The 27,945-nt window shown below is 44.3% G+C and overlaps 2 protein-coding genes across 3 annotated transcripts; both read right to left on the minus strand.

The window, feature by feature from the left end:
* Positions 1-393: 393 nt before the first annotated feature.
* LOC139055656 (uncharacterized) lies at positions 394-14,011 on the minus strand. 2 transcript variants are annotated; one of them, XR_011511908.1, is made up of 3 exons: positions 13,895-14,011; positions 6,835-7,129; positions 394-550 (listed from the first exon to the last, which is right to left on the minus strand). XR_011511908.1 is itself a non-coding variant. In XM_070533186.1 (3 exons), the coding sequence occupies exons 1-3, from the start codon at positions 13,904-13,906 to the stop codon at positions 547-549; spliced, it is 306 nt and encodes a 101-aa protein (XP_070389287.1). In that variant the 5' UTR covers positions 13,907-14,011; the 3' UTR covers positions 394-546. The 2 variants fall into 2 exon arrangements, 1 of the variants encoding a protein (XP_070389287.1); XM_070533186.1 differs by having other exon boundaries at positions 6,840-7,129.
* Positions 14,012-17,525: 3,514 nt separating this feature from the next.
* Positions 17,526-20,456, minus strand: LOC139055661 (uncharacterized). Its single transcript, XM_070533190.1, has 4 exons — positions 20,404-20,456; positions 19,067-19,282; positions 18,285-18,466; positions 17,526-17,649 (listed from the first exon to the last, which is right to left on the minus strand). The coding sequence occupies exons 1-4, from the start codon at positions 20,413-20,415 to the stop codon at positions 17,646-17,648; spliced, it is 414 nt and encodes a 137-aa protein (XP_070389291.1). The 5' UTR covers positions 20,416-20,456; the 3' UTR covers positions 17,526-17,645.
* Between the last annotated feature and the right edge of the window lie 7,489 nt (positions 20,457-27,945).

Raw genomic sequence — 27,945 nt, forward strand, 5'->3', positions numbered from 1 at the left:
AATAATGCGTGCTTTTCTCAACTTTTTCTTGCGGCCGCGAGGTGGCGTCACGTCGCAGATGCGTCTTCCATGAGTATTCGAGATGGCTCAAAACGCATTCCATTACGTGGCCTCGAAGCTGTCTCCCCGGTTATCTCCTTAGCTGTCTTCGTAGACTGTCTCCGATGCTGACTAGAATTGGAACACACCCTATGCTTAAACGGCTGATGTCGAACAACGGCGGAACGGGAAGTCAGTATACTGCGACCATGCTAGGCTGGATAGATGAACTGACCAAAGCACATAAAGGAAACAAGTGCCCAACTTTTTTTTGTTGCAATATCATTTTCATTGCCCCGGGTACCCGGAGGAACTAGACTGCTTTCAGCTGATTGTACTTTGTCATGAAACACATTATAACCAAGAAAACTCAAGAGCTTTATTCCTGCCTATGTACAGTCCTGTTTCAACGATAAAAATGTTTGTGAACAGCGTCGATGCTTGTGCATCGTCTTCAGATGCCTGGCGATGGTGTATTCGCAGCGTAGATAATTTCAGCGAGTTCTATCACCTGGAAAAGATAAAACAATATTAGTCTATGTTCTGAGTAAAAAAAAAATTTAAATGTGGAGTGGCTTAACTCGCCAGTAGCTGTGGTCGAGAATGAGATAAAGAGAACTGAGGAAGGCTAGCAAGAAGAGGCTTCTACCCTAGACAGGACGAAGTTGTCAATAAAGCATTAATACACAACAATAACTGATGCAGAAATACGTCGGTAGGTGCGCCTCTGAAGACTCCTTCCCCCATCTTTGTAACGAACCTCAAAGACGTCTTCTCAGCACTCTTATCTCTTGGGCGTTACATGCAATACACTTTCATGTCAGGACCACTGTGTTGCGCTCATACGCGCATGCCGTTTGTGACCTGAAAGTGCTGGGCGCGCAATGTTAAGGAAAGGAAGTGTACGAAAGTTAGATGTCGATCCCTAATGGGGGACAATATCTGCCCCAATGGGTGCAAATGTGTTTTAGAGCGATCACTACCATTGCTATCGATCACGCGAAACACGTTACCTTTTTGTGAAAAGAAAATTAGTTTCCCTTAACGGATCAAAATACTTTCATAACAGCCAGCTCGCGCATCTTACAATTTCCAAAGAGCGGATTTCCTCAGTGCCCTCGAAGCTACTAGCTTCTAGAGTGACACTTTCTTAAACTTTTCGCGCAACAGCAGAATGTTTTCATGCTGACAAGGTATGCAAGATACCATATGGTACTTGTAACGAAAAAACAACAGCTCATGTTTACACGTGCTTGACTTCAATGCTGAGCAACAGTCAAATGGGTGATTTTCACTGGGAACAGTTGTCTCTTTCGGTCTCCAAATGGTTATCGCGGTGCAATCTGTCTCACGATACAGCTTACCATTCTATCATGTCACGCTATTACGGTGCTATTAGACTACTATTTGACTGGCCAATCTCAGGTTATGCTAGTTGTAACTACTTCACCTAAGATTGATAGTTTAGACATTCAAATTCTCAGTTCACCTTGCTCATTTTTGAAAGAATGGTATGCTGCGCTGTAATATTGAAATTTTTTTTCCATTTCTCGTCATGACGACCTATCGTCATGATGACGACCCTATCATTTCTCTTGCTTCTTTGGAACTGTTTACTTAGCACTTCGTTTATGGGCAACTTCTCAACCTGAATCTAGACTCGTCGAAAGAAATCGAACCTCGAAAATTAAAGCAAAATTAAATTATAGGGTTTCATGTGCCACAACCAAAATCTGATTATGAGGTACACTGCAGTGGGGGACTCAGGATGAATTTTTACACCTAGGGTTCTTTACCGTGCACATAAATCTAAGTATACGGATGCGTTCGTAGTTCGCCCCCATTGAAATGCGGCCGCCATGGCCGGAATTCGATCCCGCGACCCCGTGCTTAGCAGCGCAACACCAAAGCCACTAAGCAACCACGGCGGGTGAAATCAAACTTCAACGAGATACACCAGATGCCCTATGTCCCATGACGTATGAAGGTCAAATTCTCAAACGCGTCCATTTAATACCCAAGGCTAGTGAACAGACCAAGCTACATTCTTTAAATAGACCACTTGCTTCATCTTATTCTGTCAAGAAATAAAGGTCCACTGTTTTTTTAGAGTGGCACCCTGAATGCGCCACAAACTGTGTTTGAAGTTAAGTTGGAAGACAGGCCGCATTGAGATAATTTATTTTCTATGGGATTGCCGACAGTGCTTCCGAAAAAATGGGCAGAGAGTGAACAAAATAATCAGAGACATTATATCTCAAAAGGTTGATGTTAACCTATCAGATGGAGCAATACAACGCGCCCACAGGCTCAGGTCCTATGTTCAAACAAGTGCCGACCTATCATTCTTAAGTCTGCATCTTCGAAGCTAAAAGATTACATTTTTTTTTCAGAAAAGAAGTTTCAGTCTTCAAAGGTTTCCGTTAGCGAAGACTTCTCGAGGGCAACTCCCGGAAATGCTGCTTGGCAAAAGCTCTGGACAGCCATTCTCGCTACGCGTAAACATGTTAACAAAATTGCATGTCTGTGTTCCCATGTTTCTGACCGTGTGTGCGAACTTGACACTCGCGAGGAGCGCAACACCGGTGGCATTGATAATGATCCCTGCGTCCCTGCCTCAAATGCCGGCAGCTCACGCGCACTATCAACGTAGCTACCGCGAACGCACCCATCCAGTCAGCTGTGCCTTTTATATTCCAATGTTCTTAGTCTGTGTAAGAAACGCGATGGTTTATCATCGATAATCGACACATGTTCCGCGGATGTTGTACTACTAACTGAAACGTGGCTTTCCTCGGCAATCGCCGACCATGAAATACTCCATTCCGAATCAGAGTACACATTCTATCATTCTGACCGCACGGGTCGTCAAGGTGGTGGTGTATTAATAGCTGTCCGGGATACCCTTCTTTCCACTGTTATTATTGCTGACAGTAATTTTGAATTCATTAGTGCATGTATATTTATAGGGCATAAAAGGTTTGTCTTCAGCGTATGTTACAGACCGCCAATGCCTTCTAGAACATTTTGTCGCGAATTACATGATGTCCTAAATAAGCTAACAGTGCAATTTCCCAATTGCCCTTTATTTCTTATCGCGGGCATTAATTTACCTGCTAGTAACTGGACTACTGGCCCGCCAAGCCTCGCGGCAAACTCGTTGGAAAGTTTGTCATTTTGAAATATTTGTCTGGATTTCAACCTTAGGCAACTTGTCCTTCAGCCTACCCGGTCCTCACCACATTCTCCTAATGTAATATATTTGCTGCTTACGACAACTCCAGAAGTCGTTTCACCCCTAGTTTTTTTTTGCCTGACCTAAGCGATCATTGCTTTATTAACTGCAGTATTCAGGCCTGTAATCCTAACAAGAAACAGATCAAATTTATGGAAGATTACAAAAAACGCCAATTTTTCTGCCATCACTATTGAACTTGCAGAATTCATCACTGACTTTATGCCAAGCTTTTACAGCCTTACCGTTCAAGAAAATTGATCTCTCTTTAAAGAAACAGTTGCCTACTTGGTCGACCACTACATTAAAAAATAAAATCCATTGTTTCTCCTTCGAAAGCTCCTTGGTTCAACGCCCATCAGAAGCGCTTGTTAAACGAAAGGAAAATTATATTCCGCCGAGTGAAAGTGGCGATGACGTCCGAACGATGGCACGCGTGCAACTGCGCTGATCACGAGTACAAAAATGCCATTGCGCAGCCAAAAGACGTGTTCCACAATCGTACCTTGCCCGCTATGCTTAAAGATAACCGTCAGCTGTTTTGGAATGTAGTTCTTGGCAGCAAATCCAATACGATTCACTTGCTCGACAGCAATTGTGATGTTGTTCGTAATTGCGACTGCTGCAATGTGCTAAACGACGTTTTTGTTTCTTGCTTTTCTGGCTTAATGGCCTTGTTTATCTATGCCAATAGTTGCCGACTCTAGTTTTGTTCCAATGGATTTCATCTCTGCAGATTCAGCTGGGGTGTGCCGTCCAATAGAAAATTTAAGGTTGTCTATCTCTGCAGCTACTGACAGCATAAACTCAAAGTTCATAAAAATGCAAAAGTTTTCTCTTCCATTATACTTGCTGAACTCTATTCGTAGTCTTTACAGACTTCTACTTTGCCAGATGATTGGAAGCTGGGTAAGGTGGTTCCACTTCACAAATAAGGTAACACCCATTCTCCTCTAAACTACAGGTCAATATCTTTAACTAGTGTACCCCGTAAACTTCTCGAACACATCATTTATGCAAACTTGGTATCTTTCCTTGAATCAGTTATGTTTTTTTTCTCGTTGTCAACACGGTTTCAGGAAGCACTTGTCTTGTGAAACGCAGTTATTCTCTTCTACTAACGGTCTTTTTGGAGGTTTTGTCAAAAATTTGATAACCGATTGCATCTTTTTAGATTACGCTAAAGCCTTCGATACTGTATCGCACAAACTACTGCTACTAAAAATCAGCAAGGTCAATATAGATCCTAATATCCTAGGCGGGATTCAAGTATTTCTGACTAACCGCTTACAGTACGTTCACGCCAATGCTTATGATTCTCCTTCGGTTCTTGTTATTTCAGGCGTACCACCAGGATCAGTTTTGGGCCCATTACTATTTCTTATTTGTATTAATGACTTACCTATCGGTGCTAACTCTGGCATTAAACTCTTTGCTTATGATTGTGTTCTTTATTGTGTAATTAATGACCCTAAGGACGTTTATATTTTGCAATCCGACATTGAGGCCATTTTTAACTGATGCGACAAAGGGCTTATCAAGCTAAATACTTCAAAATGTAAGGTCACGAGGATAAAGCATCACAATAAAGTTAATGACAACTTTGCTTATACCCTTGATAACTCCACTTTAACCTCCGTTACTGGTTACCGCCATATTGGAGTGCATGTAATTCACAACCTCTCATAGAATATACACATTTACCATGCAATTAACAACGCTAATCGCATGCTTGAATTTCTACGGGGAAATTTTTCCTCCGCTCCCTCCCATTTAGGGAGTAAATTGTACGCAAATCTAGTTAGATCAAAATTAGAATGTGCTTGCTCTATTTGGTGGGGGGGGGGGGGGGGGGTAGGGACCCTTTTACCTCTGCATTAATCACCGCCCTCGAATACGTTCAGAACCGGGCTGCCCGATATGTACTCTCTAATTACTCTCGCTACGCCACCGTTTCTTCAATGAAACCTAATTTATGTCAACCGACACTTCGGTCATGCCGCATGTGCTTCCGCTTAAGCTTTTATGAAATTTTTTTTTTCACAATAACCCAACACTTAAAAACGAGCCTTTCATCTCTCCAGATTACGTGTTCTCTCAAATCAATCATAAACACAAGGTTTAAATTCCTTTATGTCGAACTAACCCTTGCCTTGCCTCCTTTTTGCCACAAACAAGCGCTGACTGGAACCACCTTCTCGCCTCCTTCGCTGCATTCGAAGACCCTGCCGCCTTGCTGTACGGCAGCGCACATTCATTTTGCTTTTGCCGCTTTAAGAACTTCCACCCCTAAACGCGAATGTACCATGTACGCAATCTCCGTGGTATCACCAATTAATACGAACATTTTTCTAACGACTAATGAAGGCAGTGCCATTAAACAGCGTGCTGTGCTTTCTCGCGGAGGTTTCCGATATATATATATATATATATATATATATATATATATATATATATATATATATATATATATATATATATATATATATATATTGGTAACGGAGAAGCGTCAGCTTCGACCACTTGTCCGTGGCGTGTGCTCTGCACAAAACTCTGATCACTTCCTTCTTTTACGGTTGTTTATCCTTGATTTGCACAGACGCCTCAGCGTTTTCATTTTTCGACATTTCCCTTGTGTGCGCGGCACCCGGACTTATTTTGTGGCCTCGCGCAGCTGTGAAGCGAGGCTTCCGATAAACGGACTTCCGGGAGTAAAAATTAACGATTCAGTCTTACTTGGGAGATCTTACTTGCATGCAGACAAGGAATGCACGGAAAAATTTCAACAATGGGGCTATAATGCTATAATGCACGCAAGCAGTCTTAAGTGTCTCTGCCGATCTATATATTTATACATCTCCTTAATCGTTTGTTTTTCTCTTCCTTAGAACTTCTATGTCTACATTTTAAAGCTACCTACGCCTTTACGGGAGCCGGTCCTATCAATCTCTTCCTAACTTATTTTTTTCAGCAATACTCCAAACGTCTCTCGCTTATCTCGACTGCTGACCGGTTGAGGTTTTCATCCACTGTAAGTCCAAGCGTTTCTGGAAGCTGTAGGTTACCCACGGGTCTCACTGGGTGAACACCTTCGCATTGCGTTAAGATCTGCTGAGTGGCTTCCAAATGTTTGCTGCAGCAGACACAGTGCAAGACCGCCACCGTGTTTATTCGAGATCACCCCATGCCATAGACCCCCCCTCGTGGACAGTGCCTCGTCGTACAGCGCACTGCTGAGACTCTCTCCCGCCGCAGTTGCCACGGGGTGAAGGGACTCGGTGTGTGGTATCCTGTTTTACTTGGTGCTCCCCTCAACAAGCCGAGAAACGATGTGTATTCTTTACGTTCATGAATGAAGGTTCTCTTGGTTGTCTTGAGCACTGGAAACGTGCAAATCTGGAGCCAAAATCATAAAATTCATAATTCTGAGTAACTCTTTCAAGAAGCCGGCCGCGTTCGCTAACAGGTACGCTTATGATGATTGGCACACTCTTGTCAATAACTGCCCTAGCGTGCGATCTTATATAACACTTGGAGAATTACCGCAAATTACTGCCCACCTTACCATCCGTGTCCACCATATCCGCCGTAGCCCCCTCCATAGCCTCCTCCATGTCCTCCGCCGTGGGGTACCAAGTCGTATCCGCCGATGATGGCCCCGCCGTGGCTGATCTTGTGCACGTGGTGCACAGTGCTCACGAGGAATGAAGGTCCAGGCACCACTTTGCTGTAACCGCCATGGCCGCCTCCTCCATAACCACCACCGTGTCCAGCCAAGATGATCGCTCCATGGCCACCACCGTAGCCCCCAGCTGCTGCCGTCGATGTGAGGGCGCAGAGTGCTAATACGATGACCTTTTGACGGCAGGTAACAAACATTCAAAAAACCAATTTAAAAATTGAAGCAAAAATGATAATGTATCGGGGCTAATGAAAACAGTAGTTCTTTTTTTTTGTCTCTAAGGAAAACAGAGGAAGAAGAGAGCGAAAAACAGGGAAGGTTAACTATTGTATTCACTTGCTGGTTTGCCTGCGCTCGGGTAATGGATTAAGGGAATCAACGGTCACAGAAAGACGCGTTAAAGTAAAACAATAGAGGAAAAACAGTGCACGTAAGCGCCATTTGGCGAAAGAGAATTCTTAGTCTATCACTTAGTCAGCACGCATTTCACTCCTCCCTTTGTGAAGAACAAGGCGATGGTTCAAACCACTATATGTAGCCTATTTAAAACAAAATAAATCACAGCTGTCATGACCCGATTGCGCCTTGTATCGAAGAGAGGCACTGGCGGCAATTTTCCGCTTTTGACGTTATCGCCCACGCCAACCCCGACCCAGCGTCTTCGTACTCCTTTTTTTAGCAACCATCTCGACTTGCAGCCATCCTCCTCCATCTTTATAGCATACACTTGTTCCCTTAACCATCCGCAAGGGCTTCACAATCTCTCGGTGCTAGAGCAACGGTAAAGACTGGTGGAAGTTCAGGGGAGACATCGGAAACCTTTAAAAACAACATGTCACATTGTATCAATGAATTTTTTAAGTGCGTGAAATAGCATTCTACAAGGTTCAAGACAGGGTCGGTGAGACATTGTCCAATAATATGACCTGGCGAAGGCTCATACCGTGCGGCGGCACTAACTTAGTGCGACAATCTAGAAATCTGAAAGCATAAGCTGAGGGCATGCGGCTATCTATAGTTCTGTAACATACGTGGGCTTCGTGTGTTTCGAACCACGTTTTGCGAACTCTCAGGTTTCTAATGAATGCTTTCAAACGTGTACACTCGGAGTCATGTAAATTCATTACAAATCAATGCAAGCGAAACTAAACCAATCATTTTTACTCCTAAACAGTGGGCCGTGGTTCCCACAGAAATGTTATTCTTCGTCGAACGCCCTTAGAGATACTTGGTTGCATCAAAACCCTCTGAAAATCAGGAAGCGAGTGTGCATTGGCGCTACTGCAGTGTCAGTACAATCGCACGTCAAGATCTCACGCTATCAAAGTTTCATCCAACCGTGCGTATATGCTCTTTCAACACAATATATCCCAGGATCAGGTCACCTTACGCAGTGCCTTCCCATCGAACACGCGAATAAATTTATTTATTTATTTATTTATTTATTTATTTACAACATAATTCGATTGCATAGGATCAAGCAGGTGTGATAGTTATGCGAGATCACATTGGGCTTCTTCGATTTTCCACTTCTGGCTACCCGCGGGCTGCCAGAGCCAGCCAGAGCGTCTTCGTTTTTCTCGGGTTGCTCCGCCCACCGCGCTACGCACTTCCGCCGGGCGTTCGTTTTGCTCGCGCTGGACGGTTCTGGCTACCCGCGGGCTGCCAGAACCTGCCAGGACGATTTTGGTCTGGCTGCTCTCTGGAAGTTCTCTGGCTAGCAGACGACTAAAAGAGGCGATGGGCGCTCGCCGCCATCTTTACGGGGACTTCACGGATTTCAACGCGGGCGCTTGAGGACTTAAATTTATCTCGCTCAGCCAACTGTATACGGTCATCTTTCGGATTTCGTTACTTCTAGCGTTATCTTTTTAGGTGCTAACGCTCCGTTCCGCATCGCGAAGTGGTGTGATACGAGCCTTGGTGAACCGTTTGAAGCTTTTGTGTGTGTGTGTCCCCTGATTGCTTCTTCGCGGCGGTGAACAGCGCGCCGCGCTCTCATGCGTGCATGTTATCTGCATCGTGTTCCACGCAAGTTGTAGACGCTCATTCACACATTGCGGTACATCTTGGTTTCGTCTTTCTCTGGTGGCGTTCCTTTTCACATAATTCGCGTATGTATATCTCTCCTTTCTCCGCAGTTAGCGAAGGCTTTGCAGTTCGCCCGTGTTCGCTCCGTCTCTCTGTCGTATGCTTAGGTGGTAGCTCGAAACCGATATGTGTTCGAACTGCAGGCCGTTGATCTAAGAATACACTGATTGCACTCGGTACATTTAGACACACGTACATTGGCTTATTGCTCTCATGATTGCGACCAATGTTGTTTTTAGTGTGAAACGTTTCGCTGGTCACAGGCGACGTGTATTTTCACGCGCCAGCCGCGTCGAGCTCCTTAAATGAGAAGCACCATCAGCCACAACAAACTTTCTGAAATCGAAGCCTAAGCAGGTCGGCGCGAAATTTTATGCGTATGAGACGTACCCGATAACCTGCTTTCTCATCTCTTGTGATGATACAGCGCCAACTCATCAATGTCGCCGGTGGGCGACGTGATCGCTGCGAACAGGGATCTTCCAGCTATCGCTTTCGAGTATACAATCACGATTTCGCGTCTTGTCATCTGCCGCGTCGGAGGCCACCTGTTGCGCTGCGCAAGGCGAGGTTGGCCCAGTACGCGTCCTGCGACGAGTCGCGCGAAATCGCGCGAAAGCGATCGTATTCCTGAATGCAACTATACATTTTCAAGGTGGCAACGCATAAATAGGCCGACTACGCCGAGCGCGCGTCGGCCTCGACGGGCGCTGCCATGCTGGTAGCATGTTTACATTTGGCCAGCTGTACCGGCGTTCGATTTTGCAAACTTCGGGCAGGTTCGGGTTGTCTTGGGATCCCAGCCCACGTGACTTCCTGTCAGAACCGGAACTAGCTGGCTGCCGTCTGGCTACCAGCGGGCTGCCAGAACTGCGAAAATCGAAGAGGCCCATTAATACCAGTTGAAATGAAACTCGGAAGTAGACATTTTAAGTGATCATTACCCTCCGTGGTACCGCTATGGCTAAGACGTTCTCCTGCTGAGCGTGTGGTCGCGCGTTCAGTTCCCGGCTGCATCATCCCCGTTTGGATGACGACGAAATGCAAAAGCGCTCTTGCACTTGGAATTACGTGCGTGTGGAAGAACACCAGCTGGTCAAAATTAATCCCGAGTCCTCCACTATACAGCGTGTCTCATCGCTCCAGTGTTTGCTTTGGGATGATATAAACCGCATAAATCAACAGGCGATATCTTGCAAGTGTAAGATATACTTGCCAAGAGTACAATTATATCTAAACACAGTTCCTTGGTAGGAAACGCTAACTGGGACACTGTAAAAAAGAAACAGCAACTACAAATATGATCAAGTGCAGCAGTATAAATAACATTATTGCACGATCAGATGTTCGCTTAAACAGGATAAAACCAGGAATGGTGGCGGCAAGCACTTGAATGCAGTGATAAGTCAACAACCCAGCAAATAAAAGCAGCCATGAAATGTTTAAACGACATTTGAGCACGCATGCTCTCGCGTAAGTAAAACCAAAACACCGAAAACGCGTCAATGTTACAAACACATGTAGTACGAGGCACGTTCAAAATGTTTCATGCGAGTCAATGCGTGTGGTCTTAACAAGGACAAGCCACATACACACTAGGCAATGGTGTAAATAATATGTTAAAACCTTTTGACTTGCGGTGGATTTCTGAAACGTCTTCTTTACACATAAAGTAAATTGTGCTCAATTTAAGCACGTGAATGAGCTAGTACCACAATTCATCCTTTTTACTATTCGCTTTTAAGACAAATAGTATCGAGAACGAAGTGTGACGTGCATGCAATCAACAAAAGGAATATTCTCAATTCACTCGCCCGTAAGACAAGCTTGTTATTGGCCTACTTGCTCGACCTGGCCAACGAAAACATACAATGAGAGCAAAGCAGTGGCAGCGATGAACAACAAACCACCTTTCATTTGTTCCAACTGCTTTGCAAACGCTGCTGGAGTGATCTGTCAGTTAAGAATTTGACCAAGTATACGCTTCTAATTACAAAATTATCACTCTGTGGGTCTCGCATTTCTTAGTTTCATGGTTTGAAAACGCAAGAACTGGGTGGTATCAGTTCAAGTGTAGCAGCCAGGAGTTAATTGGCCATTTAACATATGCTCCTATTCAACACGTTTCATCTCATTTCTCACCCGTCGTGATTGATTAGTGGCTATGGTATTGGGCTGCTAAGCACGAGGTCGCGGGATCGAATCCCGGTCAAGGCGGCCGCATCTCGATGGGGGCGTAATGTGCAAACACCCGTGTACTTAGATTTAGGTGCCTGCTAAGTAACCCCAGGTGTTCTGAATTTCTGGCGTCCCCTACAACCGCGTGCCTCGTGTTCATATCGTAGTTTTGGCACGTAAAACCCCATAATTTTTTTTTTTAAATCTCATCTCTTGATCCATCATAGGGCTTATCTGTCAAGGCGCGGCGTTCCCACAATTTTCTGCGTGGCGAAAGGAAATAAAAATGGAGGAGCGTATATGTCGGCCCCATTCACTCCTTGTACTGGTGCCAAATTCACAAAGCTCTTCGCCAGTAAGTGCTCTTTTGTCCCTGGGCCCGTGTTCGCAAAAAGTTCTCACGCTTGAATTGCTTGTATGAAAAAAAAAATGTAGCCAATTAATCCTGACGTTGGCCGCAGTATTAGGGAAGGCGGCTGGCCACAGTCAAAGAATGCTTACGCAGGAAGAGTTTTGTTAAAGATATCCCTAGGGCAGAATAGACAAGGATGTGCGTTTACGAATTCTTTTTCCCATTTACATGGCCGCCTTCGTTAACAATATGGTCAACAGCACGCTTGGCCAGCGTTTGCTCGTACGAACAGTTATAGCGTAATATCCTTTTTTGTGAATGCAGAACCAGGCGCGCTATAAGGTAAAACTTTTTCCAAACTTTTCTATTCCAATTCTGCTATCAGCCCTCCACGATTGATCAAAAACTTTTTTCAACCACGCGCACTTCACGTGTCTGTCACGCGAGGTCACGAAAACCGCGATACCTTCCCATCTGATATGATGTGTACACACTGATTATGCACGATTTGACAGAAAAAAGAAAAACAGTTATTTCTGATTCGACGCCTTTTCGCCATTAGCCCTAGGCTATTGGTAAAAAGTTTTCGGGCTGCACCCACTTCACCTGCCGGTCACGCGACGTCACAAAACCGCACAAACTCACCGCGTCAAAGTGACGTGTACGCGATAAAGATGCATTAATATGCCGAACAAAACTGAATTGTCTTCGGAATAGCCGCAGGCTGCCCCGTTCTGAAAGGAATAAAAGATGGCTGCGGCCGATCGTTGAGACGCTGGCTACTCACACCTGCCGGAGAGCATTGGTGTATTTGCGCATAATAAAACTTCTTGCCTGGCCGTGTAACTTTTTCTAGCCCTTTAGGCACGTTTACCACCTCATTCTGCCAACTCTTCTTTGTTGAGGGTCAGTTTTAGTGTTATTCTTAAGCTTCCGTTGCATGCTGCCGTGATTTTCGACCAGCCACCACAAGCTAAATAAGGGAAAGCCGACCAATCGCAGACGCCGGCACCACCCTCTTCATCCAGTTATCGATTTTCAGTGCACTGGCTCTGCCCCAGTGCATCCCTCTCCACTTGAACGTCTCCTCGCCTCTTGTCAGCCAATTAGATACGACAAGCCGCTCACTGTAGGCAATGTTATTCGTTTTTCAAGCAAACAAAAGTGACCTCCTATAAATGAGGAGAACGTTTGATTGGTCTGTTCAGACAGCCCTGCGGGTGACCGCCCGGTGCTTGCGTCGGTGGTTACGCAAATTTGACGTCAGAAGATTGGAATAGAAACATATTGGAACAGTTTTACGTTATAGGGCCACAGGGCTTACATTCATAAAGCTCCTGGTTCGTATGTGCTGTTTGCTTTTGTCTGGCTGCCATCTTTAATAATACGTCCTGCATCAGGATTGGCTGGACCTATACTTTGCGAAAGCAAACGCCCAACTGCGAAGGACATTTACGAAAGAAAATTGTTAATTCGGCGCCTTGTCTCTTATCGCCTTTTATACATCACTGAGTGCTTTCAAACTAATAGCCGCATTTTACTGCGAACAGCAGTTATGAGCCACGGAATGGTGGAACGCGTCCGCCCATTCGCAGGAACGTCGAATGATTTTCATACACCATAAAAATTGGCGTAGGGTTGTAGGCAGTCGAAGTAGTCCTCACGCGTATTCAAGCCGAGAGCTCTAACCACTGCTTTAGTCCTCTTTTAGAAGGGATCAACTACAAAAGCTATTAAAAACTTAACATGTCAGTCCCCGACTGAACATATTGCCGGGGCTGCACAAACCTATGCGCTGAAGCAAGGTAACAGCTTTCGCACGGTGGCTGTGAGGCCAGAGCTGAGTAAGAAAAACAAAAGTTTCGCAGCTGGTTGTACTCAGTGCGGTACGCATGTCGCCATGGAAAAAAAGACACTCGCCATCGCACAGGAGGACGCAGAGCCCCTCCGGGGGTCGGCGCCTTCGTGTCGACGGACAGAGGCCGAATAGGCAGAACCGCGAAAAGAAGCAGCCCAAGAGCGGGTGCGTGCTCTTCTAAAACACTAGTCAGAAGGTGGTGAGCTGCTCGAAACAACCACACAGGGAAAGAAAAACAGCCTTGAAGAAATGACTCATAACATCTGTTCACCGTAATTTAGTGCAGAAAATAAATTGATGCTATAGTCTGACACTTGCTTCTTCCTTTTACGATTTTATGGTTGCTATGGGCGTACCATACCGTCTGTGGCATCTTCAAACATTGAGTTACGAATACAGCCTTCGCATTTCCTTCAGCCACTAGCAATAGCCGTGACAACTGCAACCCATTCAACTTACCCAGGTGTTCATGCTTGCTACAGTGGACGGCGGGTTGGTGATTCACGCAACGCCTGCTGCTTGAGTTTCAACTGTCGCGCTTCGTTTCCGCAGCCCCCGTTATATAGTGCACCCGCGAGCAACAAAAATGCGGGAGCTTACGTATGTGCGCTTATTTCCGCTCGAGCCCCTTGAGGCCGGTCATTTAGCTTTCACTCACGTTCTCTTCCGTTCATTCTATTGTGCTTGCCTGCACTGCGTATTTCCTTATCTTATTGCTCGTGCACCCGACGTTACCGCCAGTAGAAGCGCAGATTTGGTTCAGAAGCCGAGAGCGTTCATTGTTGCGCGGCACGCTTGCGTGTGTGGGAGTGGGAGACCAAATGGTCGTGACGGGCATGTTGTTTTTGCAGGTCCTGTTTGGTGGCCCCTGTTTGGCGCCTTGGGCTCTCGACTTGCTGTGGGGATCATTTCAGTATGGTCCGAATATCGAAGTGAGCATGCACCTTAGGTGAAGAAAACAACAAAATAACGTTTTCTCGCCTTCAGCAGCATTTTCTAGTTACGTGTCCTAACGCTCCGCTTTTCACTTCCTCGTTCTGCGCGTTCGACAGTTGCCGCAACGGCAGCATCAATGAAGCGAAAACACGTATAAGACGTTTCGCTAATTCCGGCCCCATCTTGCATGCAGACTTTCAGCTTCATGCTCCGTTTACTGTTCATCTGAGGCGTTAATCTTCTGTTCTATCTGCAACGAGTCGTCCAGGCTGAGACTTGTCGGTCAGGCGAACTAGCTTGGTCGTGGTGAGCAATTTACAGTAAAGCCTGCAGAAACACTTCAGTTCGAAGCATTCACTTCTCCGCGATTTATTATTTACAGCTCGCGTAGTGATTTTTTCGACATTATCCGTCCGCAATATGTGGTTCTCTGTGCTGAAGCCCGTTACCTGATTTTTTAATATATATATATATATATACATATATGTATATAAGAATGAAAGACGCGCTTTGTTCAGCTGAAAAAATTAACGCCCAGCACTTATGTTTGCATTGCCCATTTGACGGGGATTCCTTGTGCCTTTATAAAACGGAAAGCTGATATTCTGACGTAACTTTCTGCCGTTGCATGTGAGGCCTTTTCGATGGAAGTAGTGTAGTCCTGCAGAATGCCTACGTAGTAATAATACCCTGGCTATATCTGAATACCACTGAATAATAAAGATTGAGTATAGAATAGGATAAATGAGTAAACAGAATTAACAAGAATTCACTTTTATGGTATATTCTTAGCACTCTAGCTGTCTGAAACAGCGAGTAGCCTTGGTGGATGCTCACTTGCTGACAGTATGTCTTTGGATCAACGCCGCTACGTTGTTTTGACTTGCAAATGGTTGTAGGAGCGCTGACCGGCTTGTTAAAACGGTAGGCGATAGAAATGACCGCGCGTCTCTGGAATCCGTCTTCCCTCTTCTGAATGCCACTTTCCTCTTTTTTTTTGACGTATACGTAACTTAGGGTAATGTTGCTTCTTATTAATACATCAGCACAAATGCACCTGGTAACAATTTAGGCATGGTATGACGTTACAGCCATATTTTAGTAGGGGAAACCTTACTAAAATTGAATCGGTAATGAAAGCCACAACGACATGTCATTTTTCCAAACAAAGTGCGTTTATTGCATGCAAACCCGCCATGGTGTCGTAGTGGCTATGGCGGTTACTAAGTTCGAGAGAGCGTGGTCGAATCGCGGCCGTGGTGGCCGCATTTGCATGGGGGTGAAAAGCAAAAACACCCGTGCGTTGGGTTCACGTTAGAGAATCTATCGTGGTCAAAATTAATCTGGAGCCCATCACTACGGCATGACTCATAGTCAAATCGTGATTTTAGGCCGTAAAACCCCATAATTTAATTTTGATTTCATTTGTTGCACGTGCATGTGTTGCACGTGCATGGGAGGGGTGTGTTCTCATCCCTCCCATGCCCTAATTGTGTGACTGAAAATTCGTGAGATTCACTTGCCAAAGCCGCGATATGATTATGAGGCGCGTTTTAGTGGTGTTACCATCATCATCATCATGAGCAGCAGCAGCAACAACAACAACCGATTTTTATGTCCAGCGCAAGACAAAGGCCTCTACTAGTGATCTCCAATTACCCCTGTCCTGCGCCAACTGTTTCTAACTTGCGCCTCCAAATTTACGAATTTAAACACTCCACCTAGTTTCCTGCCGTCCTCGACTGCGCTTCCCTTCTCTTGGCACCCATTCTGTAACTCTAATGGTCCACCAGTTACCCATCCGACGCATTACATGGCCTGCCCAGCTCCATTTTTTTTCTCTTAATGTCAATTAGAATATCAGCTATACCCGTTTGCTCTCTGATCCACCTCGCTCTCTTCCTGTCTCTTAACCTTCCGCCTAACTTTTTTTGTTACATCGCTCTTTGCGTGGTCCTTAAATTGTTCTCGAGCTTATTTGTCAAATGTCATCTGCAAACCGAAAGTTGCTGAGATATTCACCATTGGTACTCGCTCCTAAGCCTTCCCAGTTTAATAGCTTGCATAATATAAATATGTATGCATATAAATATGTATGTATGTATGTATGTATGTATGTATGTATGTATGTATGTATGTATGTATGTATGTATGTATGTATGTATGTATGTATGTATGTATGTATGTATGTATGTATGTATGTATGTATGTATGTATGTATGTATATGTATGTATGTATGTATGTATGTATGTATGTATGTATGTAAATACATACATATAAATATGTATGTATGTATGGAAAATATGTATGCATTTATATTGATATTATATTCTGTTTTATTGGAGCATTAGGTTTCGTAATAAGGCAGATGTGCGAGATCACAGCAATTGAGGGTATTCTTTCTTTGCGTCGAGTTCATGCCCGTTAACATTCTTGGCACATGTTAGTGAAGCCGTGCTTGTTATCAGTGAACAGGATCAGCCTCATTTAAGTGAACCAGCGTCATTTCTTAGGCAACATTTATAGTGTAGAGCGAATAGATCAAAATAATTCCCTCATTTACCTTTCTTCTCTCTCTGTCTATCTCTCTCTAACAAATACTTTGCTTCTGGTGATTTCTTTGTGCTTGAGGCTTTCACTCACTCTCATAGGATAAAAAGTCAGACAATTCTACTGTGTGATAAGTCGGACTGTCCAAGTCATATGAAATTATCGACTTTGACTTTCCAAATTTACGTTAAGTCAGTTTAACCTTGACTGTAAAAGTAACGGTGTACCCTAAATGAGCCGCGATATTATTACGGAAGCCGCTCCAGTCGTAAGTATACTGGAACACAATGCAGTCGTCCTAAAAAGATTGTTTCATGTACGCTGCGAAAAATTTAGATAGACATACACGTCCCATTACTTATTTGCAGAATGAAGCACGCTTAATGAAGCACCCCTTATCGCTTCCTCATATTTAGGACCCACCTTGACCTGACACACGCGCATACTAAGGAGCCGATGCTTGTGGCGTAGGGCTGCAGGTGGGAAAAGCTAATCAAGTAAGCTGTCCACACAGCGCCATCCCATAGCACTGCCAAGCGCCTATATCTCTTTGGAGTGTGAAACCTCCTCCGTAATGATTAGTGAAACTTGATGTGCATGGTGTGTCAACGTTTATTTACATCGTTCTCAGTCTACATAACTGCAGCCAATCGCTGTCGCTCCGATGCTGATGTGTGGCCGATGATGTCACATTAGCTTCTGCATAGCATGATTGATTGGCAATCACCTGCAATGGAAACAATATATTATAGTCGTCGTACAGGATTTCTCTGCCTCTCCCTTCCACCTTTCCCATTCCAAGCAAAAAATAACCAAAACAAAAGAAACCTGTTTATCCCCTAAACATAAAAGACAATAAATGAAATGTGTAGGCAAACAGAATAATTTCACGCAACACTACTTTCAACACTATATTAGTGAGATGAAACCTTCCTAAGATGCTAACTGCATAAAATTGCAAGATCTCGTAGCTTATTCGCAGGGAGGAGTTGTATTGCTACTCAAAATGGGCGCCGACCAAAAGTTGTTAAAACACAGTAGGATCCATTTAATACAAGCTTCATTATTCTGAATTGCGTTCGCATCCGATTTATTACTACTTCTACCTTAAATGACTATTCATGAAACTCACCACGCGTCGCCAATTAATGATTTGATTGTAAGCAAATAAGACAAGACACAGAGCAATATACGAGTATATTTGAAAAAAAAAGAAGTTGAAAAAATATACAAGAACAAAGTTCTACGGACTGCACCACCGATGAAATGTGTTCGTCGGCATTCGCTTTCATACTAGATGAACACAAAGAGCACATTTGCAGAAAGCTCCGCAAGGCATGCATCGAGTATCGCTATACGAACCACCATCCGCCGTGGCCAAGACTGCCGTAGCCCTTTCCGAAGTTGCCGTAACTGCCAGAGAACCCGCTGCCGTACCCGTGAGAGTATCCACCGCCATATCCGAAGCCACCACCATATCCTCCAGAATGACCACCGGTTGACCCACCTCCGACAATGCCTCCGCCATGAGAAACCTTCTTAACCTGAAAAAGATTTCTGAGTCACACAACCACCGCAAATGATTGATTCTATCAGGCTGGAGCCACGGTTGCTGGCTGTACGACTTGGTGCCGTAGCCACGTCACGCTCTGTTAGCAGACTAAACCTGCGATAAGGTGCATAGTGTGGTGAGCAGCATATGTGGAGGTAATCTAGATAGCCTTTTCTTTGTGCAGCTGTTAACGAGAATGCCGTTAACTGCCGGATTCATTCGCCGCAATCAACTCACTCTCACTATATGCGTGAATTGTAGGCTTTGTAGCACATCAGGGCGCGAAGTCCTAAACGTGCTCAAACGAAAGTCTGCCCTTGTTCCGTTTACGTGCCTGTGTTTCCCAATCTTATGGCAATATATTTTTATTAACTACGCAGGTTATGTCATATAAATGAGTACACACAGCTGATTTATCTGGCTCTGCTCGTCTATCCTTGTTTACCGCTCGTCTCACGGCGCACACTGCTGCTGCGTTCGTTACGCATTTTCTGATTCTGGAAGGCGGACTGGCAAAAAGTGCGATATCATCATGCCCGAACCGCACAGTCGCTCGACGATTTTTAAGTGCCGAACCGCGTTGTGCGCATACCTGGTGCAGTGTCTTGACGACATAAGTTGGTCCCTGAACCACCTGCGGCTGTGAGGAGCCCGCGGTAGTTGCCGAGGCTGCGCTTCCGTGGCCGAACCCTGCGCCGCCACCGTGTCCTGTCTGGATGCCCTTGACCACGATCACGCTGTGGCCTCCACCAAAGCCACCGCACTGAACTGTGGCCACCAGGCCACACATTACAACTGCTGCAATCATCTGCGACCGATGGCATTTGATGAACAATGGGACCAAAAAGCAAGCTCGATGATTTTGGAGATGGCGAAAGAATTTAGGTAGATTAAGTGCCACAAGTTAGAGCTTGTGAATGACTAAATTGGACTAATTGAGCATTGGTGTATGCCTGCCAATTTGGTACGCTGAGAGCATACAAGACGGCCGCAGACAAAAACATGACAGTGGGGATGGTAGGTAATCCGATAGTCTTGTGGGTCGTTTACACTCCTTGATACATCATCAAACTCTGTATTAATACCGCTATGGAGGATACTCAGACAGCAGCATAATAAAACAACTGTCTAATTTTAGTCTTTCCTCATTGCTCATATCAAAATGAAAAGAAGGCTAGATTCAGTTTTTTGAAAAATTAGGAGACGAAATATGCAAGGAATAATTTTGAGTACATTAATACCACGTGCGCTTGCAGCGCCAGCGCCGAAGATTTGATTATTTCTTCTAACTGTATCTGGCACACGTAATTATATCTATCCTTAAAATTAAGCTCACACCTCTAGTCGTCAGTGCACTACCACCATTCTCCTGCTTTGTGTGCTTCTGGTTCCCTATCGACTATTCCCTTCACCAGCTATCTTCTAATTGATATAAGTGCCCATACAAGCACGTAGTAAGTCTTTAAAACTAAGACTTCATGAGACGTTTTTCCTATAAGCCTGTGAAACACGCGCTACAGTAAACAACGTTTTTTTTGTCAGTATTTGTGCCTCAAAAAAGTGTTCATTAACCTAGTTGCCAAGTTTCCACATACTTAGTTCTTTCAACGCAGCTGTAAACACCCCAGTAGCAACGAATACAATCTGCAACCTAGTGCTAATTTTAAGGGAACGCTAATGGCAGGAATAACACGTGAAAAGTGGTGTGCCATTGAGGTAGTAGCACTCCGCGTTTCACATTATTTAGTAATTACAGTGGCATTTGCAATGAACAAACGAAATACTAGATAAGTTAAATGACACTTTTAACACAGGCGATGATTCATGACGTATTTTAGTATGGCTGTAATCTAATCACATTTTCTCCTGACACGGATCCTATACATCCGTGCACCATGCAACTGCGTGTCTCGATAAACATGAGCTTACCAAGGAGTTCATGATCCTAAGAGCGAGCTACTTGAGAGCACCGTCGTCTAGAAGCTTCTGGACAGATGTGAGCTGTGAAAGATCCCTGGGACCTCGACTTTATATAGGGTTCACATGACGCTCCGAAAGCAGAAAAAAAAGATGATGGGAAAGGAGTTTTCCTGAACCCCTGGGTACTGAGATCTTGGGAAGAACCCTCCTGGTGGCAAAAATGCTTTCAACTTAGTGTAGCCTGCGCATAGCGCCCCGACGTTCCCTTCCTTACAGTTGCCCGTGGTGTTAATCAGAAAGTGAAATGGTTCTGCTTGGCTGATCCCATAATTCAGCCGTTTTCCGCGCTCCCGTGCCCCTTTGCAGGTCCTCTACATGAAAACAAGACGACCAAGCGTTTCGTACGTAAGTGTCTCAGTATAGAAAGTCGAGTCTTCTGCCAGAGGAATATCCGCAAGCTGCCCAAATACTGTGTCGGTGTTTTCCTTCAGCATAACTCGTGGTTCTTTGCCTCCAATGTAAGCTTTTTCTCTTGCCTTTTATATTTTCTGGCTTTTCTTGCTCGTATGAGGTGTAAATCCCGGTGGAAACAAGTTTTAAGGCAGTCCATAGCCCTATACCTTCTTAGTCTGCCTTGCATCAAAACGAGAGATCTGTGTGCTCCAGGCACGAGACGCATGGGCGCACCATACCAGATGCTGGAAAACGTGAGCCCTCGGAGCGCGTAATCCATTGACCTAGTAATCGCAACAATACCGACGGGAAAAGTGATGTGGTTTGCGGACTCAGAAGAGTTTATACGTTTATTACTCAGCACTTGAGACGGTAAACAGAAACTGTGATGAGATATATTCACTCGGGCTTGCAGTACAGGAGCCAAATTCCCAAAGCACTTCAGCCGCAAGAATGGTCAGTCGGTAACCATCGCTAATAATATATTCGCTGTCCATAGTTTGCTGGTGCGTCTTCTTGAATAACGCACAGACGTAGGAACTGCATTTTAAGTAATAGTGGCCCCGACTTTTCGAGTGGTTGATAAGGTGCGCGTAAGAGCCAGTGAAGTAACGTATATGATATAAGCGATTTCGTAACACACCATGGTAAAAAACAGTGCAACAAGAAGAAAACAAAGATGCAATGAAAAAGTAAGACCATAATAAGCGCAGAAATGAATACATCAACCTATTCCTTTAGTATTTTTCCTGATGTCTAATGTGGCCAACAGTAATTAAGAACACAGGCTTCACTGCATGGTTACCTGCTTTATATAACATGAATTTAAACAAGAGTTCGGTGCCTTTATGTGACGCTGCTTACTCCTCGTTGCATGGCAAGCAAAGACTGAAAGCGCAATAAGCATCCTAAAGCTCTGAAGACAGTATAAGAAGACGAACACGCTCAAAGTTTCGTACACGAATGAAAGTTGACAGCACAACACAGGTGACAACACAGGTGAGTACAAAAACACACATAGAAATACGTAGCTCCGTGAAAATTGAAACCAAGCAAAGAATCACAATAACGTGCAGAGAACTTTTCGGTTTTGCAGGCGAGATGGCAATAGCCACTACACTCAAGTACGGAACTTGCAACTATATAACGACATACTTTCACGTTGTACTGACAATCCGGTGAAATTCGATAACAGTGAAAATCTGCTAAAATAATGTCACCGCTAAAAATCAAAATAGTGTGCGCGTGATAGCATAATAAATATAAATGTGCATGACAAATATATATGACCTGCTGCTTTAGGTATATGTATAAGTGGGCTCGGACACGCAGATTTAATAAGACGTAACTTGGTATTGTTGAAAAAAATTTTGAGAGTGGCAAGTGCTCTTCTCCGTAAACCATGCATTACTCACAGTATATTTCTCACAACACTCAATCAGTACTCAGTGTTCACTTTGTAGCTTCATATCTTGTGCACTGGAGAAACAGATGGAAACACCTTCGTCCGCGTGGCAGCAAGGGCATACGGACTAGAGTAACGCATTGTATTTTTTACAAAAAGTGCAGAGTATATCGGTTTACCAAGGCGCAGATAATGCAATAAATCTACAGATGTACTGCTCTCTTTCAGATTTCGACCGAGAGATAGTTCAATGTGTTCAATTGGGACTAAATCTGGGCACTTCGACTGCGACTGAAATGCGGTGTTTCTACTTGGTCGGCAAGATATCTGGCTTAGCAGCAGGCGATCTTCACTACGCATTTGGGAAGTGTACTTTTCCATCGTTTTTCCGCGGCTGTGTTACAGCTGAATCCACTGCAGTTTTTCCAGAGATATTTCCATCTCATGATATTCATCTACAGTTATTAAACAAGCACTGCGATTCATTGAAACCGTGATACGTCATTCGTTACTCAAGTGTTTGAGTGCTTATTGTGGGTTTTATACACTAAATGAGTTATCAACACATTTCTTCCTACATTCTTTTTGACATGAGGGTGGCTTCCGTAGCCGAATACACAAATGTTCGCAATCATAAGTGCACTTCGCCACGGCGCAGCCACCTTCGCAAATATGTCCAGCATCAAGATCGCCTCTAATTTTCTGTTGCGAAGAATTCAATGAATACAGACCAAGAATCACAAAAGCTATGCGATTTTAGTGTATATTGTACTCGTGCTACAAAGTGCATTGGAAAGATAATAGCAAGATGTTTGGCTAAGGTGAGAATGTCCATTCGGGATAAGTTAAATGTTCGCTCTAGCTTTAAGTTCAATTTCTTTTAAGAGCTTGGGTGACATAGCCGGTTCCTTGGCGTCAGCCTGAGTTGCATATTCAAGTAGAGTCCATGATGAGAGAGACAGCGGTGATTTGAGTGCAGTTTATTTTAATACCGTGCTTACTATTGGAAACTGCATAATTCGATTGTGAAGTAGAAATTGGGACTGATTTCTGCTTCATTGGGCCGAACCATGTTTTATTCCTCGTCGCGGCATTCCTTTCCATCTAAGCCAGTGTCTTGGGACCAAATGAAATAAGTACTTGTAAGCATTTCTTTCTCTATAGTTTGGACCGTATATAACAGTAATCGAGCGGTGGCAGAGCGCAACAGAGATCGAGGCGATAACACGTTGACTGGCAACCATCTGCTTTATTACCCGGAAGAGCCACCTTACATACAAGTATTCTCAGCTACCAGAAAAAGACGGAAAGCAGAAGTGAAAACTACAAGTAACACTCCTTATTCATGTGCCTTTTATTGATGGTACATTATTGGTCAGTGATGTGCATCTATATAGCCGTAGGTGCCTTTATTTGCTTCGCTTTCTTGCTTCATTTGTTTGAGAATTAAGAAAGCGGGAACGTGTACGCGAATGCACATGGCATAATGTTTTAAAGGTTTATGAGCATGAAGCAGCAGCAGAAGTAACAAATATGCCTTGGTCCGTAACTGGGGTAGCTCTCGCAAGCAGGATGCCGATGAGTTACCTGGGCCTTAGACTACCCCGAAATTGAGCAAGGTGTCACTGGTATACAGGTTGATGTCAAAAAAGAAGCAAGCCCCACCAAAGCGCACATAAGCAGTAGCTCTTCCTGCAAGAGAAAGTTAAGGGTTAGCGCCTTTTCCATTGGCGACTACGTTTACCTTGACACGGACAATATTGATAAATTTCAATAGGGAAAATCTCATGGTTAAATAAATAAATAAATAAATAAATAAATAAGTAAGTAAATACAGAAACAAATAAATAAATAGAGTGAGTCCATTGAAGCAAAATTTACAATAACAACATTCTGCTATAATCTCTTCAGAAAGACACAAGGGGAGTAGAAATAATGTGTCAATGAGAGCAGCGACTATAGTAACTAATGGCAATGTTAACAATACAAGCGAGCACACAGGGGCATCCGCAGAAAGAATAAAGTCGTTTAGCTATGTAGTATAGATGCACAGTGTCGCTGTAGCGAAATAGTGCTATACGGAGCACATATAGATCCGTAGCTTGTGTAGCAAAAAGGTAGCGCAGTACCTGGTCATACGGAAATTCTGTCTGGCAATATGGAGCAGGTACAAGGAAGGGCGTTACCGTAATAATGTAGTGACAGCGCTAAAGCTATCTAACATGGCAGGACTACGAGAAATGGTGAGAAAAAGCAGTTTCACAGGCAACACCTTTTGGACTTTCTGGAAAATTCAGTAGATTGTGCATGCATGTGATGGCCTGCTGTTCAAGAACGACATAAATACTGCATCGTGGGATGGAAATTAGTTGTTGTGTTCTGCATTTCAAGCTAATGACCTTTCAACGTTTGCCTACGTACATCTTTCTCTGGAAAGGGCAAGATGCGAACGATTGCGTTCGTGCTCGCGTGCGTGCGCGTTCGTGCGCGTTCGTGCGTGTGTATGTCGAAAATATTCTTATTGCAGAGAAACTGTTGTCACGTCTAGACGAGCAGTCGAAACCCACATTCGCTTATCCAGGCCGCTGTTCACAACGATTGCTGTACAACAGCCACAGACGGCGAGACAGGAAGCTGCATACAGCGCAGGTTCCAGCGGCAAACGCCGTTTGCTGCACTATATTTACAGTTGGAGATTGTAAGTGGCGTGCCGCGCACAGTTCCTTTATCTTCTTTAGTTGTGGGCTGGCAGTGTGGAAGACGCGTGTTCGCCGCCGTGCTTTATCCCAGTGCACAATGCGGCTTCTTTTTACAAGCACCATGACTTTTGGAGCCGTTTCACACTATCACAAGTACATTCGCTCGCAAATTCTCCAGTGAAATACGTTGTTGTTTCACATTGTTTTGCCCCAGAATGTGCAAAGAACGCTTTTTATTCTCACAAGTTGGGTGTATAGGACATACAGAAACTTGAATAAATTACAGCATGTTCCGCTAAGTAACGAAAAAATACGGAATTTTATTTATGCTCGAATAAAGGCGCTTATATCAGCGGCTGTTGGTGAATTATGTCCCAGGGTATAATTGATGAATCACCAAGAAATCATTGCTTTGTCTGTACTGCATTTTCTTAGAAAGAAAATATGAGTTAGAACACGTGGTGTGCTATACACTTGCGTGTATCCCTCAAACAGTTTACCTTGCGCTATTGAAGATGCTGCAGGGGAGATAATTACATAAATTTAACATTTTTAGAGAAAGGAGGTGGAAAGACGCAAGTATATAGCTGCCTCTTTTCCAATTACTCATGGGAAAAGTGTTGAGGGAGTGACAGAGAGTGCGAAGACAGCAGTTCAGATCAATAAGGCGAACCAGAAAAGGCACAGCCTGTATACAGCCGGGCTCTCGAGTCTGTTGCCGCCAGGTACCTTAGAAGTGCTTGTGACTTTCTGGGCTGATGAGCTGTGAGACCAGGCCCCCAGGACATTTGCTTCGGTCGAACTCCCTTTTAAGTGTTATTACTCTGGGACCCTCGTATATTCTGGCACCAATCACATCATCATCATCATCATCATTATCATCATCATCTATTGTCTATTTATTTATTTATTTATTTATTTATTTATTTATTCATTGTCATACTCTCAAGGCCCGGGGGCATTACAGAGAGGAGTGGTAATTATTACAAACAAAATCGTTGACAATATTCGTGAAGTTTTTGCCGCAGAAATGGCGGTGATGGAGCCAGGGAGGAGGTTCCAGTCATTCGTCGTTCTTGGTAAAAAAGAATCAAAATAAACATTGGAGCGACAAGTTGGAACTGCAACCTTAGAACGATGATCCGTGCGTGACGATATGTATGATGGCGGGAAGACTAGTTCATCCTTAAGTGTTTCGTTAGTGTAATAAATCTTATGAAAAAAGGCATATGAGAAAGTATTTACGACGTAACTCTAGGTTTGGCAAGCCAAGGGTTACTGTCATTGACGAGACACTTGCATGACGAGAATAATTCGAAAGAATAAAGCGATCAGCTCGAATGTGAATGGATTCGATGGTATTCTTTGGCTTTCGAGTAGAAGGGTCGAAAATGGAGCATGCATATTCAAGTTTAGGCCTCACTAGGAATTTGTACAGAAGTAACTTGACGTCTGCAGTTGCCGACGAAAAATTACGCCGTAGAAACCCAAGCATGCGATTAGCGTTACCGTAACCGTAACCATGGCTGCACAAGAGTCTGCAGCGTGGGGCTCGCTACAGCGTGAGCAAACTCTCGTGTTCTCGCACACGGCGCTCTCTTGTCCCAGCCTCATACAATTGCGGCATTGCAGTGGCCTTGGGATGAATGGTCGCACAGGGTGTCTAAAATGGCCCAAGCAGATCTCACTGGCCCTGTTACACACAATTTTATATGATTATCAAATCCATGTTTAGATGGATGTTTCGGTCTCGGGAAGTTCAACCATTGTTGTCCTAGCTTAGTTGGTTGCAATTAACTTTATTCCTTCACATAACACCACTGGGCATCCACGGAATCCGGACTCGCCTCTCGCCTCGTAGATGTGGAATATACCGTAAAATAAACACTTTACAAATGGGCGATGTCGTCTGATTCTAAAGATGCGTTCATACTGGTTCATCCGGCGTCTAGAGCGACGCGAAATCCCGTTTGGTGATGGCGAGATCCACTCAAGAGGCTCTATCCTCGCTGATCGGTTCCAGATCAATTTTTGTTACCGCTGCCGCCAAAATTTTCCCCCTCGGACCAATAAGAAAGCGAGTCAGATAGTAGAGCAGACAGAATCCAGCGCCACTGCTGTCATCGTCTCTTCTTTGGCAAATACCTCTTCTACTCTTGTTGCGCCACAAAAAAAAAAAAATTTCTTGCCAGGATTCCCAGAAGTATCGCTTCTTCCTAATGACATTTTCTGCGATTAACGCGAAAGAAAAACACGCGAACTCTACGGGCGCGATAAAAGCGTGCGGCTTGCGGGAACATCTGGGATACACACCGGTGCGTGAGGGTGGCGCATACTCCGCATATGGCCTAATATCAAGATATAGTGAACTGTCTTGCTGTTGCTTTGTTTTTGCCGGTATTTCAAGAGTTCCGCGGGCACAGTGGGCAAGTAATGGGAACGACGCGGAATTTCGGCGGCAGGGATTTTTCGGTCGCTGTAGACGCCCAATGACCTAGTGTTAACATGGCAAGGCAGACCTTTAAAGCCTGCGAAGTTTACGTCACTGTAATTATGATCATTTGGTGTCCCAAATCAACGAATTTTGCAATTTCACTGCTCATTGAGGACATGAAAGCCTGTCGATTGCTTCCTGTAATACCCACGCAATATATGTATATATTCAGCAAGTTTCGTATACCGACAGTGATCAACAAGGGCAGATATTTAAGCTCCAATCTAACATCCAAGGGACTCCAAGGAAACAACAGTGCTGTGTTACACGCGTCTTTTGTTATGTGTTTGATGATTATCGATGGTCTGAGAACACATGTGGAACAATGAAAACTAACCACAGAGTTTCATACAGGGATCACTAGAGGGAAATAGGGAACTAGTTCCTGCAGTACATCCAGCAGCAAAACCAGCCCACAAATTATGCACGGTGCGCACAATTTTTCCAGTAATAGTTCTGGCTTCAAACATCTCTGCAATTTATGTGGATGTTTTTGAAGC

The sequence above is a fragment of the Dermacentor albipictus genome, chromosome 1 (assembly GCF_038994185.2).
Source record: "Dermacentor albipictus isolate Rhodes 1998 colony chromosome 1, USDA_Dalb.pri_finalv2, whole genome shotgun sequence".
Classification (NCBI taxonomy): Eukaryota; Metazoa; Arthropoda; class Arachnida; order Ixodida; family Ixodidae; genus Dermacentor; species Dermacentor albipictus.